The 15685-nt window shown below is 46.5% G+C and overlaps 1 protein-coding gene across 17 annotated transcripts in view; it reads left to right on the top strand.

The window, feature by feature from the left end:
* The first annotated feature begins 383 nt into the window (after nucleotides 1-383).
* Nucleotides 384-15685, top strand: part of syngap1b (synaptic Ras GTPase activating protein 1b) — a 154978-nt gene continuing 139676 nt past the window's right edge. For 11 of the 17 annotated variants that reach the window (XM_086153734.1, XM_086153730.1, XM_086153739.1 and 8 more), the window contains exon 1: nucleotides 390-539. In XM_086153734.1, the coding sequence (XP_086009860.1) occupies nucleotides 518-539 (22 nt within the window). In that variant the 5' untranslated portion in view covers nucleotides 390-517. Of the gene's footprint in view, nucleotides 540-15685 lie in introns of all 17 variants that reach the window. The other 6 variants (XM_086153747.1, XM_086153742.1, XM_086153740.1 and 3 more) reach the window with 1 other exon arrangement.

The raw sequence follows: 15685 nt of genomic DNA, 5'->3' as shown, positions 1-15685 counted from the left end.
CTCACGCTCTCTCTCACACACACACTCACTCGTGCTTTCACCCTCACACCACAGCGGCAGCGTGCAAATAAACACACACACGCACGCACACACATATGCATACATATGCACGCACGCACTGTCACTCACACGCACGCACACACACAGCACACGCTCACATTACTGCATCCTGTGTGTGCGTGTTTGTGTGCGTGTGTGTGTGTGCGTGTGTATGTGTGTGTGTGTTTTACGCACCGGGAGCCGGGCGCTTTATAATAAGCGGTGGTGGATTATGATGCCAGTTTTTATAAGAGCGGAATATCGGCTTCTTCATCATCTTCTTCTTCTTTTTCGGCACCTGCTGCGAAAAACAGCTCCCATCGCATGATTGTCCTTTTTTAATAAGAAAAATTAAATCTTTTTTTTTTTTTTATTTTTTTTTTTAACACATATTTTAGATTTATTTCGGCTGCCTGGTTACTTGTGAAGCGCCGACAGACCGCCGAGACGCAGAGCCCACGTTCAATGCCGTTGGAACATGTCCTATGTTCCCTTTCAAGGTAAGACCGATGTATTTTCTATATTTTCCTGTCTCTGCACTGCATTTCCTTCCTCTGTCCTCCCTCCCTCCCTTACTCTCTCTCTCCTCCGCTCCTTTCCATCCCCCCCTCTGCCGTCCCTCCTTTCTCCCCCTCTGTCTCTGGCATTACCGTATACAATCGGGCACATCTTAACGGCACCACGGCCGACAGGTGCACGGAGCTCCGACCAGGAGTGCCCGCTAGATTGATGCCCACTCGCACGCAGGCACGCACGCACGCATCAATCCAGCGCAGCGCCTATACGCGCAGACCCGTGCATGCCGCAATTACTATTTAAATAGAGTACTGCCGCTTCCCGCAAGTGACAAACCATAATATCCCCCCACTGCGCGGCCAATACTTCACTCTCCTGCCATTCACAGAGGTTCTCCAATGGTCTAATGTCATTTGACGCCCATAATACCAGCAAACACAGCCATCTTCTCAGATAAGGAGCGACCTCTTGACAGTTGTCCTGCAGCTTTGCCCCCCATATGTAGCCTATTTCCGGGACCCTCCACCCAGCAGCTCCTCCGGGCGTCTTCACCCACTGGCATGACTAGACCGGGCCGCTCCCGCATGCCTAAAACTTTGACCAGCTTATAGATGAAGATCCATCGAATGGATCATTCGTTACGATCTGTTAGCCCCCCTCCTCCCGCCACCCCTCCAAGCCGCTACCCCCCACTCTGTACTGGAGTACGGGTGGGTGCAAGGCGCTTAAGTGTTCGTCAAAGGGAGATTTCCCCTTGGTATCACTGCACCGCAACTGTGACTAATGTTGTATGCGAGCAGGCGTGCTGCAGTCAGCTCCCTCGCATCTGTCAAGTTGAAATTTGCAGTGTGAGTGTGTGCGTGTAGTTCCCAGTTAGATGGTGTAATCTGGAATAAAGCAGGATTCCTCTCACAGCAGTGGTGGACTTGAATTGGTCTGATATGGAAGAAAAAGCCCCAGTGCAAAGTTTGGAGAGATGTGTGTGTGTGTGTGTGTATGTGTGTGTGTGTGTGTGTGTGTGTGTGTGTGTGTGTGTGTGTGTGTGTGGTGTGTGTGTGTGTAGCCTCAAGTGTGTGGGTTCAGAAGTGAGTGTAGGTGTGCTGCATGTGACTGTTGGGGGTGATACAGAGTGATGGTGCGGTGTTTGTGTGTGTGTGAGTGCATGGATCCAAACACACACTCACGGCCTTGTAGATCAATCCTCACGCCGCCAAAATAGAGGTGAGCCCGGTTCTGAAAATCTCAGGTCTTGGACCTCGCCATGACCCTGAACTCATTGTTTGAGGTGCACATGAAAAGGAAATAATGCATTCCTTCAGAGCACAAAGGAGCAGAGAATGGATGGAATACTCTCTTGTGCAAGTGCAGCAACAGAAGTTGGTTGCATAATGATGGTGAGATGCTTTGCTGCTGTGTGTGAGTGTGCTTATGTGTGTGTGTGTGTGTGTGTGTGTGTGTGTGTGTGTGTGTGTGTGTGTGTGCGTGCATGCGCATGCGAACCCTATTCGGAAACCATTGCCAGGAAATCGTGAGCATAGTGCTGCACCTTCAAACCTGCCAGCGACGGCGATGGATACTCTCTCCTCCGCGGTCTCACGGCGGTTTTATTTCCTCCCGTTCGTTTCTTTTTTCCGAGCCGAGAAGGTTCAATGTCCAAGTCGTCAAGGATCTCCTGTCACAATTTTGAGATGCGGTGACCTACCGGGAGGTTTTCTTGAGTTTTGTAGTTCAGCACCGTGGTCGTAGTGTTTCTACCAGACGCTGACAGGAAAACTTTAATAATCAATGTTTTGTTCATAAGATATGTTTTGAGTTCGTTGTGTGTACATCCTCAACACTCTCTAAATGTGGTATTTCCTCAGGGGGGGGAAGCAGTAAGAAAATCCCTCGTTGGATTCCGTCCGGCAGGTGGCGCTTCTCGCCGGTTCTCCGGTTTCCACCAACAGTCCAAAACAAAAAAAAAAAATGGAAAGGGTGTTTGGATGAAAGGGTGAATGGTTGTATCTATATGTCTCTATATGTTAAGTAAGTGAAGGAGTGAAAGGGTTGAATTAAAAGTATCTCTATAATCTGTGATTGTAGAAGAGAATGATTGCATGTGTGTGTGAAAGAGTTAATGGTTGTATGTCTTTATGTGACTTGTCAGTCAGTGAGTGACCGGTTGTATGTCTCTATATGATGTGTAAATGAATGAATGAATGAATGGTTGTTTATCTCTATATGTAGCCTTGTGATTGACAGGCGAGCGGTCCAGGGTGATCCCCGCCTCTCGTCCAATGACAGCCGGGATAGGCTCCCGCACCCTGGCGAACTTAGTGCAGGATAGATGAATGAATATTAAAACCCGTTACCAATATAAGCGTCATGAGCAAATTAAATCATTGTGCAGAAGGGATTGAATTAAGTATTGAACCACTACACACATTTCTAGTAGTTTATCAAGATGTGAGTATTTTCGTGAACACCTCCAGCATACACGGGGTCTGAAGATGGAGTGAGTTCAAAACAATGGATGATAAAACCCAACACTGTCTGCATGCTAGTATTTTGTGTTTTCCTAGATGTTCGCCTCTGGCTCGTTGTCAACGATTTATAAAATAAAAAAAATGAATAAAAGAAGTAGACATTATCCTTCATTTAAATAAAAGCAATATCGTTTCCAACCAAACGTATAAACCTAAAAAAAAAACCAAGGCTATTAAACAATACGACACGTAGCGCTGATGAATCCGCGCCGATGCATCAGCGATAAAATAACTGGATTTGAGAGATCCTCCTCAGTTTTATATGAATAATGCGGATTTAACACCTTTAGCTACGTTTTCTAGACCCTACGGTTGATTGAACTTGTCGGAGACTGGAAACCGGTCGTGTTACGCCCATAGTTGATTCGCGTTACAGCGTCCCTGTCGGCCTGTACATCTGCAGCTCCATGGTTACTACATATGGCCTTATGTAACGCCGTGGGATATTGTATTGGCGCGGTGTGAATCCACATCCACCGTGGAGTGGATATGAAATGTCAGGAGATGCAGGTCCACAAAGAGGGAGCGGGGATTCAAATAAATTAAAAATAGGGAATAAAAATTAAACAATCTCGCAGATTTATTGGCGCCCACGTCGCCGATTATGTTAAGCTAATGGAGCGGGCGAGCTGTTTGCAGTCATGCCAAGTGGCGGCTCACGTGAACAGGCAGCTTGTGGGAGGAAGGAGCTGCAGCAGGAGCAGCAGGAGCAGAGAAGGGCCTCCCCATCCTGGAGAGATCTTTCGCTTCCCTCGCTCTTCCCTTCATAGTCACTCTCATCTTTTCCTGATCACCCCCCCCCCCCCCGTCCTCATGCTTCACCTGCAACCCCCGACAAACACACTCACACATGCATGCAGGGAAGCATGCAAACGCCGCACGCATGCTCCTCAGTGTCTCTCAGGCTTCTCCGGAGCAGCGGCGGACGGACGGCGTGGACGTCAGGACGTCCGTTCTTGATTCAGCCTCTCCCGTCAAGAAAGTCTGGCCCTTGTTAAAGAGACACGGCACCGCCGGTGCACTGCAACACTCCTCTTCCTCCTCCTCCTCCTGCCTTCCTTCACTCTCCTCTCTCCCATGTGACATAAGGGACTGTCTTACACCCCTCCACTACTCGGGCTGTGCCAAGAACCGTCATCTGTCGGGCTATTACTGTACTGTACGTGCAAGATTCCTCCTGCCCCGTGCATTGGATCTGTCAGGAAATGGGAGCCCGTTCAGTCTCCAAGCGGGGCGTCCCGGCAATGCGTACAACTTTTTTTTTTTTTTTTTTTTAAGTGTCATGTCAAATGAGTGGAAGTGAGTTCGGGCAAAGCCATATTTTTTTTGATTTTTTTTTTATGCTTTTAATCAGCCACGCTGGCCCGAATTCTCCAGTCAGGGAGCCGTTTGGCTTCCGTTGATAGATCTTTACGAATCGGATGTTTCGCAAATCAAAGAAGTCCCTCGTCCGAGTTCAGGGACGGTTTCAATTCGCCAGGAGAACCTCCCGCCCACTCGATGTAGGAAGTCTGCGCTTTTAAATGTCAAACCACACACACCGCCTTCATATTTCTCCGGCATCCCCAAAGCTCTCCAGTCAAAGGAAGGCAACGGTGTCAAGATCTTGAGGAAATATCACTCATGTCGTGGCAGTGGCCCCTGCAGACGCCAAGACAACGTGGGAAATAATTTAACACACCCGCTTAATATTTAGAGTCTTGCCAGGCCGGTGCGGTGACTCAGTGGTGCGCAGAGTGCTGCAGAGCAGACGCTCTCTCGTAGCGTGGTCTGGTGCTTCAAGGTCTTTGGTAACGAGGGTCAGTCATCAGGTGACCTCAGCAGTTTATTACTGCTTTATTACCGCAAGTCAAGCGCCGGTCGGTAAGCGTGCCCTGCCTAAGACCATCTGTAATCTCGACACGGAGCGGCTTAGCAACCCCCCCCCCCCCCGCCCGGAATCCTCCGGCCTTAAAAAAAAACAAAAACGCTTTTTACTTGTTCCGCTTATATTCATTTGTTCATCATCTACATCACTTATCCTGCAGGAAGGTTGGAAAGGGGTGGAGCTTATCCCGGCTGTGATTGGGCAAGAGGTGGGGTTCACAGGCGGTCGCCAATTCGACTTTAATTAAGGTCATATATAGGCACACTTTGACTGAAAGAGTGAATGGTTGTATGTCTCCATATAACGTATGAATGAGGGAGTGATTGGTTGTTTGTCTATAAAGTGTGTGAATGATAGAGTGGATGTTTGGTCTCAATATGATGTGAATGAGAGAGTGAATAGTGGTATGTCTCCATATAACGTGTGAATGGTTGTTTGAATGACATGTCAATTGAAATGACTAGTCGTATGTCTCTGTAAGACATACGACTAGTCACGGATGTCAGAGATGTATGTCTATATGATGTGTGATTGGTTGTATGATTCAGTATGACATAAATGACCGAGTGAATGGTTGTTCATCTCTATATGATGTGAATGAGAGAGTGAATGGTGGTATGTTTCTATGTGGCCCAGTGGATTAGCTGGTAACTGGACTTGGTTGAACCCTGCCTTTTACCCACTGACAGTTGGTATAGTCTCCCCTTTAGCCTGAGTGCAGGGTAAGCGATGTTGATAGTGAATGAATGAATGATGCCACTGATGGACTTTGAAATGGTGAGTTTTTAAATGGCAGTTTAAATACGGTCATGTACAGTCTGACTCGGCGGGTGTTATTGTCTTTCTGAGGGAAATTCTGCCTCCATGGGCGGCGCAGATAGTGTCAAGTACTTTATTTTCTCGGCCAAGATCCACAATCCCCCTAGTCCATAAGTGTCGCCGCTCTCTCTGCCTTCCTGTCAGCGTCAGTAGATAAACCAGTCTCGGGTTGATCCTGTTTTCTCTTTCTGTTGTTGCTGCCGAACACAAAGTAGCTTTAGAAAATAATGCCCGGAACTCTTTTTCATCTGAGAGCCTTCGGCGCCGAAGCAATACCGGGAATCTACATGGGGGATTGCTGGAAGTGAGTCGCTGGGTCGAAAATGGCTTTTTTTCAGATTCGGCTACACTTCGGGTGGGTGGGTAATTCAATTCCGCCGAAGAGGCCGACTCAATGGGTTCGTGCGGTGGGAATGCCTCGGCGTTTGATTGATCTTGTCAGGGCTGGCTTAAAAAAAAAAAAAGGTCAGGATTAGCTCCCCGCGTTCTCCTGAGCCAATCAGAGGGCCGCCAATTCGGGATAATGATGTCCCCCTGGCGATGGTTGGCTAATAAGGTTTGCGGGCATGATGTCATCCAATCCTGTGGACGCGTGTGATTCACAACTGTGAGCTCTTGAGCTGAATCCCGAGGCGGTGCAGAGTTACTGTACGTGTATCGGCAGTGTGAGTCACGGGGCGGCCGGTGGATGATTTCTTTTTTTTTTTTCTGAAGAAGGAACACACAGCGTGCAGGTATTCATGCAGTAGTCGGTCTTATTTATGAAGCCTCGCACCTTTTTGCAGCATTTTTATTACGTACAGTTCATGTTTCATATAAACGTGGCACCTGGAGCTCCAGGGAGTTTTCCAAGTTTCCACATTTGAATGTAGAGTTTAATATGTATCGTATACCTTTAAATAACCCGTGTCATCACGTCGTCGACGATAAATAGCTTGTACGGTAAATCAGGGAAGGTATTATCGTGTCTTTTTTCCTCTGTGGCAGCTTTTCGAGGGCCGGCAGAAAAGGAGGCACTGCCATGGACGGCAAAGGGACGGATGTGCTGCGAAACCACGTCGCTTATGCATTCATTTATTATCCGTACCACATGCTGTCATGGTTGAGGGGGTGCGAGAGGCAGGTTCATCCTGGACCGGTCGCCTGCCAATCACAGGGCCACATATAGAAACGACCATTCACTCGCTCAAACATCATACTGACATATATTACCATTCACTCACTCCTTCACACGTCACATTCAGAAATACAGCCATTCACTCTCTCATTCACGTCATCTAGACATAACCATTCACCCTCTCATTCACACATTATATAGAGATAAACAGCAATTCACTCTTTCATCCACATGTTAAAAGAAGGCATTTATGGACAGACACTCATTCACAGGTCATTTAGAGACGTACAACTATTCTCCTTCTCATATACACATTTTTATTTCCTACTGTATTTGAGGTAAATATGTATAGACACTTTTAAATAATGCTTTTTATACCCTCAGATTTTCTTTTTTTTTATTTTAGCACATCATCATCTGTTCTTAGCATGTTATGCTGCTCCTGCCAAAATAATATTTCCCAATCCTGGGATCAGTGAAGTATATCTCATTTGGACATACAACTTTGGCAATACAACTCATTCATTTATTTGTCTGGACAATTTAGGGTCTCCACTGAACCTCCTGGATGTTTTTAGACTGCAGGAGGGAACTGGAGAACCTGGAGGAAACCCACTTAGACACGGGGAGAACATGGAGACTCCACAATCTGACCAGGGAACTTCTTGCTGCGAGCACGGACCTCTGACCCTTGCGGCGCGGTATCACCCACTGCGTTGTTTAATCAGGCCTTTTTTTTTTTTCCCTCTACCACTTTCTCTTTGCCTTTGTGTTTTTACAAGTGTGTTTGTTTGTGTGTCTGAGGCTGCAGCCTCCTTCCGCACCGTGGAGCGGGGCGGTCACATCGGGTCACAGACATTATTGTGGCTGCTAACCAAGCCAAGAACCAAGCCCTCCGCAACACACACACACACACACAAATTCATATTTGCACACAGTAAAGTGGATGTTCAGACTGAATGCCTGGAATGTGGAAACGGTTTGAAGAGATAGTGTTTTGAAACAGTTACAGAGTTAATTCAGATAAAATCCACTAGCGTGGTACCCCATTTTATAAGAAGTAAAGTACGGTCACATTGCAGTCATTGCAAGTAGTATTTCACATGATCAGGGGCCTGACAAACACACACACACATGCAAACTCACACACTGCATGCGACATATCTATTCGAAAGGCAACATGTCAGTCAAGAAACCAAAAATTTAATTAAAATTTTGAATTCACTTTTTGTTGAAAATAGTTTCTAAATTTGATAGAGAGTTATAATCACTTTAGAAATTTTAAAATAATCTTTATTTATTTATAGGGCTGTTTTTTCTCCTAGTATAGAAGTCATTCAAGCTGATTGCAGGAATGCATTGCTGTGTCAGGCATTCCAGGATTTGTGTTTATTTTATTCAATTTCACAATATCCCATTGTCCCGCCTCAACTTGCCGCCATCTAAACTCCTTCACAGCGAAAAAGCCTCTCTCTTTTTCCTCCCACAAACACGGCGGTGAGGTTCCGGGGCTCTGCCGGCCGTGCAGAATTGCCGGCTCCAAATTACTTTCGGTAGGAGCTGCTGGGTGCCGGGGATGCTTGTCCGCTCCCGACCTGTGAAGGACTGGCCACCTGCCCGGTGCCCTGCCACCTGCCCCGCTGCATGCTGGGATGGGCTGCAGCCCCAGGTGTGACAAGGGAAAGATCAGGTGGGCGGCGAAAGGGAATGAATCACTAACCGACCGTTATTGCCCCTTTAGTTGCATTAAAATGCCCAATTAAGATAAAAGAAATGTAGATTTTTTTTTTTTTTTTTTTACCGTTTTTGTTTGAATTTTGATTAAAAAGTAATAAATTATTGATCCAAGTTTTAATACTCATGTTAGAATAGCTAATAAAGGTGTGAAAATCCAAGATAAAGATTAGATTTGTATAGATATTTTTGGCGCTCTTTTCCATTTCTCTTTAATCGTAATATTTTTCGTTGTTTCGAGTCAAAATGTGCCGTTAAAAGGCACAGTCCTGAGATATTTGATATGATTGCCTGATGACTTGTGATGTCACACAAGGAAAAATGCCATATATCAATATGTATTGTTTCCATCTGTGTGAAGCTAAGCAGAAAAAGCAAAAACGTGATGTTTCAGTTTAAACTATCGAGTGATTCGTTCCCCGTTTCCCCACCAGTGTCAGTGCACCTCGGCGTTGCGCCCTGTGTGCAGTGGTGGTTTTATTTCCACTCCAAGTACCTGCGAAGGTTGGCAGGCTCACTCCACACAGCTGTTGGTAATTTTAGCCTCCTTTCACACACACGGACCCACACACTGTTTGAGTGTGTTTCTGCTACGTCGGGCCACAACCAGGCGAGTTACTGCATTAGCGAGGTGTACTACATGGTTGTGGACGTATGAAGTATAGTAGTCGGGGGGGGTGGGGGGGGTGTAATTACACTAATTTTAGGAAATACTTCAGTTTTGTGTAGGGAAAGAACATGTGTGTTTATGTTTCATTGTGTTTCACCTGAATGAGACCGAATATAACACAACAACAAAATATCCTTTTTCTCGCTTTTATTCATTCATTCATTCATTCATTCATTATCTTTACCACCTATCCTGCACTTAGGGTTACGGGGGGGGCTGGGGGGGGGCAGTTGCCAAGCGATCAGCTCGGTCAAATTTAGATCAGAAAACGGTTCAGTAAAAAAACATACAACCAGTCACCCTTTAATTCACACATCATTTAGAGACGGCAATTCACCCTCTCATTTACACATTATATAGAGACATATAGCCATTCACTGTCTCATTCAAATGTCAAACAGAGGCATACTACCATTCACTCATTCACATTCAGTCATTCACTTTTGGCTCTCCATGTTTTTGGACTGTGGGGCGGGAGGAAATCGGACAACTTGGAGGAAACTTTGTACACGCACTGGGTAGAACGTGCAAATGCCATGCGCACATCCCGGTTTGATAGCCCTGTCGGAATTGAACCAGGGACCTTCCCGCTGTGGGATGGAAGCGCTAGCCAACCTTACCTTCTTAGCTCATTCGTCTGCTTTTGAACTGGTAAAGATTTTGCAGTTGGCGGGGATTTTAAGGTTTCCACGTGCGCACTTGCGACGTAAATCTAAGATTCATCCCCTGCACCTGCACGCACACATTCCTGAGAAGTTAAATACATTCAACATCCAGTGTGTGCACGAGCCGCTGAGCAGTAGAAAAACAAATCTTTTCATACAAGTTAAGCAAAAAGCAGATTCCTATTATTATCAGATAGTTGTTTAAACTTGATGATGACACTTGATGTCCATGAGATATGCTTTATAAGTACGTGGGGTCCTCGATTTACGTCGGGATTTGCTTCCTACGGTGCGACGTAACACAATTTTCACCTAAGTTGGAACTTGCATACGTGCATAAGTGCCATTATGAAGGGCAGAAAGTTTCCAAAAAGACAACACAAGTGAAAGAAAGTAGCCTAATCCAGTCTGGTGTACAACTGGCGAATGTCTACAAAGCCGTCTTCCTCATCGAGCTCCACTTGATGACGTTTTTGTCCGCTCTGCTCGCCAACTGCTTCCTGAGCAAACGGTGTACGTTGGAATGACGGAACAAGACTTTCTTGGTAAATTCATGACAGATGGTGGCGTGTCCACGTAAAAGTCAAGGATGTCGTAAACCAAGGACTGACAGGATTTCTTATAATACTTTTCTAAACAATATCCAGAATATATTAATATCAAAATAATATAAATTAAATCAAATTAATTCCTCCAGTATATTATTTCCTTGAAATAATTTGCTTTTTGAATTTTTATTTTTTCTAAACTGCTGCCAGCTCTGGCACACGCATTTATTATTTGTGGGTGAAAAGGTCCCCCCCTTCGCAGATGTTTGTCCGAGTGTTTTGACACCATGTGCAATAAAGACCCCCCGGGGGTCCTGGGCTGGCCTTTACGTAACACATGTAACGAGACGTAAAAAACCTAACATATGGTCAGAGCCGTACAAACAACTGATCTCTGTATTTGTCGGGCCGCAGTGAGATCCTGCACGTCTTCATATGTAAACGAGGTTTATGGGATATAGGGCTGAGTGAGTGTATAGGAGATCAGGGATGATGTAACACAGCGCACGCTAATAGTTCATTCTGAATGTTGCATGTTGGATAACATTACCTTGCAGCACCGGAGTGAGGGTTCATTTATTATCCCTTTGGTTTGAGATCTGCGAGGCATTACATTAGTTTTAGAAAAATGAAATGAGAGGGCAGAATGGCTGGAGCTGGACGGCGAATGAAGGGGGTCAGGTTGGGATGAGGGGCTGAGCGGACTCAAATATGCTCTGGACTTATTTCAGGTGGAGGGAAAAACAGAATATATGGATCAAAAAGCTGGAACGGGGTTTCCTGTATTTGGCAGGGAGATGAGTAATGGTGAGCGTAGGACTCGCATCACAAGTTGTACTACTTTGTCAAACAAGTAGTACTACACTGATTGCGCTGTATCCTCAATAATGCACCCGGACCACATAATTTTGTTGTGTGACTCTAAAAAGAAGTTGTAGTGGCCGTCAAAACGTTGAACATACAGAATCAGGAAGTGGCTCACATGGAGAGGTAGCATCACTGGTTAGCATGCTGGTTCCGGGATGTCCGGTCATTTTATAAATCTTCCTCTTTCCCTCCAGGTGTCCCCTTCGGGGGTCGCCATAGCCAATCAGCATCCTCCCTTAAACCTACCTCCTCCTCTCACACACCAACTAGTCAAGTCATGTCAGATTTTTCGTTACATGGCACCAAACCACGACAGATTCGCCTCGTGACACTTTCCATGTCGAGAGGGTCGGGACCAAACTCTTTAAAATGATTGACAGAAACCCAACATTCCCCCGTGAGCAAGCACGAGGCGACAGCGTTGAGAAGACTCCCACCTTTACAGGGAAGAAAGCTGGGACGGGGCCGAGCTCGATGCTGGTGGCCTCCTTCCTCGATCGGTTGGGTTCGACAGAGAGAGTGGGACAGGTTGGGATGGATCATTTGGAGGGACCTACTATCCATACATCTTCTCGTCCTCCTGCCTGGCAATTCTTCCCAGATTTTGATCATCCCTCTTCTGGCTGTGTTCAAACCATCTCAGTATGACTTTATCTCCAGAACATGTTTCTGTCCCTCTGAAGGACTCATTCCTGATCTTCTCCATCCTCTTCGCTCCAGAAGAGAACTCTACATCATGGTCATTTTTATAAATGATGGTTCTATGTTGGTAAACAGGGTACATTTAGGTTTTTAAAGTTTGCTAATGCGAAGAAAAGCACCACGTCGCATCCGTAAACCCTATGTTTTACAGACGTGTAATTTGGCCCAGTTTGTCCTGAGCTGCTAATACCACCCGGCAATCATGGTGTTGGTTTTTATCGGGCGAAACTGTGTGAAGCAGATCGCAATCGGGGGCCTTTGCCAGCGGAGCTCCCTGCTCAAGGACAGTTCGGCACAATCTAGCCGGAAATTGAACCAACGGAGAAGTGGGGGGTGGGGGTGGGTTGGGGTGTCGTACTCAGCTGAAAGTGTCTGCATTGAGGATTTTGTCACCTGCTGCTCCCCGACCGGGAACACAGTCTCCGCCATTGGGATCTGAAACGGACGGAGGAACAGATGCCGATGATTGACAGCTATGGTGTCCAATCCTCACACACCAGTTTTATTTTCACTGTCGCCATCTCATCTTCCTCTCTGCTGTGTTGGCAACGCCAAGCGGTTCCAGTATACTCAGTAAAAACTTGCTGAACCCTGAAGAGGACTTTTCCCTACTGGTAGGAAGAGCAGCAAAGACTGTGGATGTTCGTATAAATCTCCGCTGTCTGGTCTGGCCAACCATCTCCGAGCAAATTTTCTGCTGCTTATGAAAAATTTACTTGGACTTTTATTTTGCCCTGCGATCCACATTTTGCGATCTAACACCGATCACAGCTCATTTCTCATTCTCTTCATTTCTCCATTTCCCCATTCCAGCTCAGCTGGCCACGATGTGACTTACGGACATTGATATGGTCTCCAGTGCTGCTTCTGTATCCGCCCAAGTATTTGTTTACAACTAGTGTGGCCCATATAATGTCACGTTAGTGAGTTCCACTTGCACCGTCCCAGTTATATTCCAAGACACAGAGTATCCCAATTTTGGGTGGAGTCTCCATGTTCTCCCCGTGTCCATGTGGGCTTCCTTTGAATTCTCAGTGCAAAAACATGCAGGAGGTACATTGGAGACCCTAAATGGTCCAGTGGGCCTCAACATGGCCCGGTGATCGACTGGTTCTCGGTGAAACCCAATACCCAATGACAGCTGGGGAATGCTCCTGCACCCCCTGACTGTAGGATAATTGGTACTGAATGAATGTATATTTGTTTCTGGGCCTAATTTTTAATGTATTCACTCAGCTGTCACCAGCTCAAACCGTGAAAAACTTTGGGGAAACAGAGGAAGAGCTGACTTGCTTGACCCCCCTACCCACCGAACACCCCCGGGATGGAACACACACTCTGCACACACTCAGCAGTCTTGCATCTCAGCGTCCGGCTGTGTTTCTGCTGCCACGCACAAGAAAACAGGAAATCAGGCAACGCCAGACGATCAATACGTTCAAGGACTCCACTGAGCCTCGGTGCTGCGTTTTACCCCCAAGCCTTCAATTTTTTTGTCTTGTGAAAGTTTGTCAAGCGTGGCCCTGCTCGTTCCCCCCGCAGCCCATTCCCACCTCCCGGTCTCATTCACATATTTAGCATGAATGCAGCTGTGGAGCTCCTCAGGTGGCTCTGCTGGGGCTCCTCCAATTTCCACGCCGGCGAAAGCGGTGCACCGACGGGGGAGGGAAGCGAGTTGTTTTAGTCAAGGCGGCTGCCAAGACGAGAGACCGACTTTCAGTCCCGAATGCGGGGACGGCCTCCCTCCACCGGAGGCCCCCATTAGTCCGGGGGGGAGGGGGGTTTGCACTTCCATCAGGAGTCCGTGTCTGTTTGCATTAGCGGCGGTGCGGAGCGGCTGGAGGAGCCTGAGGTGGGCTCCCGGGGAGCTGGCGGTGACATCATCTCAGTCTCTGACATCATCAGCGGAAAAGACGTGCTTTGCTTCTGTGTCCACATAAACAAACGTGCTCCTCGGGTCTTACATAATTGTTACGCAAACCTCGACAACTTCTTTACAATATTCAAACGAAAGCTCGGCATCAGAACACTTGGGGGGGGGGTATTTTTATACTTTGGAGTAAATGCAAACGGATGCCCGAGGGTTCCAATACGGGAAAAAACAAATTCGCATATTTTGAGATGCACGTTCCCTCATAGCCAAATATGTCCCATTGCATTCTCACACTGAGAAATCTGAAATTACTCATTGAGGTTGGCTGTCAAAAGCGCCGCTCCCCCTGTTGGTGCCAATTCCTGTGACGTGGTCATTTTTTTAAGTGATAGGACCTCGAACCTGTGTAATCCCATCTGCCAAAGCGTCGCCCAATTATTTAACATCTGGGATTAGCAGCTATTGGCAGCTATCTATTTGCTGCTCAGTGTCTTGACTGAGAAAACACCTGTCTGACTGCAATGGGAAAAAAAGAAAACCTGTTTGAGAAATAAAAAATAATGAGCGTTTCATTGTGCAATTTAGTTTTTTTTTTATATTTACAGCTTAGTATTTTTATACATTTGGTGGCTGTTAGAGACGGTATATTAAACTTTTATTCCGGGGAAAGGAACCCGTGTCTGCGCGGGGTTCCTCCGGGTTCTCGGATTTCCTTCCAAAGTCCAATGAAACATACAGGAGATTCATTGGCGTATATTTATATTTATGTATATTTAATAAGTGAATGATTATGTCTCTATTTGTGGCCCTTTGATCTACTGGTGAGACTGAACCCTGCCTGTTGCCCAATGACAGTTGGCGTAGACTCCAGCCCCCCCACGAGTGCAGGATAATGGAATGGATGGATGGATGAACGAATAAATCAATGTGAAGACAAGAGGAGTTTATTTTAGCAGACGCTTTTGAAAGTAACCTTGGCCTCGAGGGTCGTGTTGTTTGTATTTTTGTATTTTTTGTATTACTTAAGTTTTTGTTTTTCTTGAAATCAAGAAGAAATCGATCGGAAGTATTAAACGTGCCCAACAAACGCGGTACTTTTGTCCCGTTTGTCTGAACCAAGCGGCTTGCTCGCTTCATGAATGATTTATTTTAATTCCTTAAGAGACTGTAGATTGGAGGCCTCGGGTCCCATGAGGCGCAGACAAGCATCTGTCAGGATACACAGGGATCCGACAGACCGCGGAGGAAAACGCTAAAACGGAACTATCACTCCGACATCACCGAGTACTGGTCAGAGCGGTTTGAAATTCAAGTATCGGCGAGGATTTTGCGCAGGAGGTCCGCCCCTTGCGTAGTAAGACCGGGCTGGGTTTTTTTCGTGCTGTTTCCAAAAGGCAAATGAAAATCAAATCCGCGGACGTTTCGGCTCAGGGGATGACACTGTTATTGGAATTAATGCAGTCGGCGTTAGCAGGCACGCTGAACACAGTGTCGCTGCTCTCTGAAGCCCCCTGTCTGTGAACGGGATGCTGGCTGCTCACTCAGCTGAGAAAAGGGCCAGGTGGAATCAGCCATGTTGGTGTTCCTGCATGTTCTTCATCTGTTGCCAGACAAATGGGTTACTGATAGAACGATGAGAGAAAATCCTCATTTCGACAGTCGAGAAAGACCAATGTTGCGGAACATCCTGTTTTATTTAGGTCTATACAAAGATACTCATCTGCTCTGGGGGACGATCTTTCT

Source organism: Fistularia commersonii, chromosome 10 (assembly GCF_037954325.1).
Source record: "Fistularia commersonii isolate RoL2024-O1a breed Wild chromosome 10, RoL_Fcom_v1.0, whole genome shotgun sequence".
NCBI lineage: Eukaryota > Metazoa > Chordata > Actinopteri > Syngnathiformes > Fistulariidae > Fistularia > Fistularia commersonii.
Note: the sequence above shows the minus strand (reverse complement) of the source record. Positions and strands in the feature narration are given on the sequence as shown.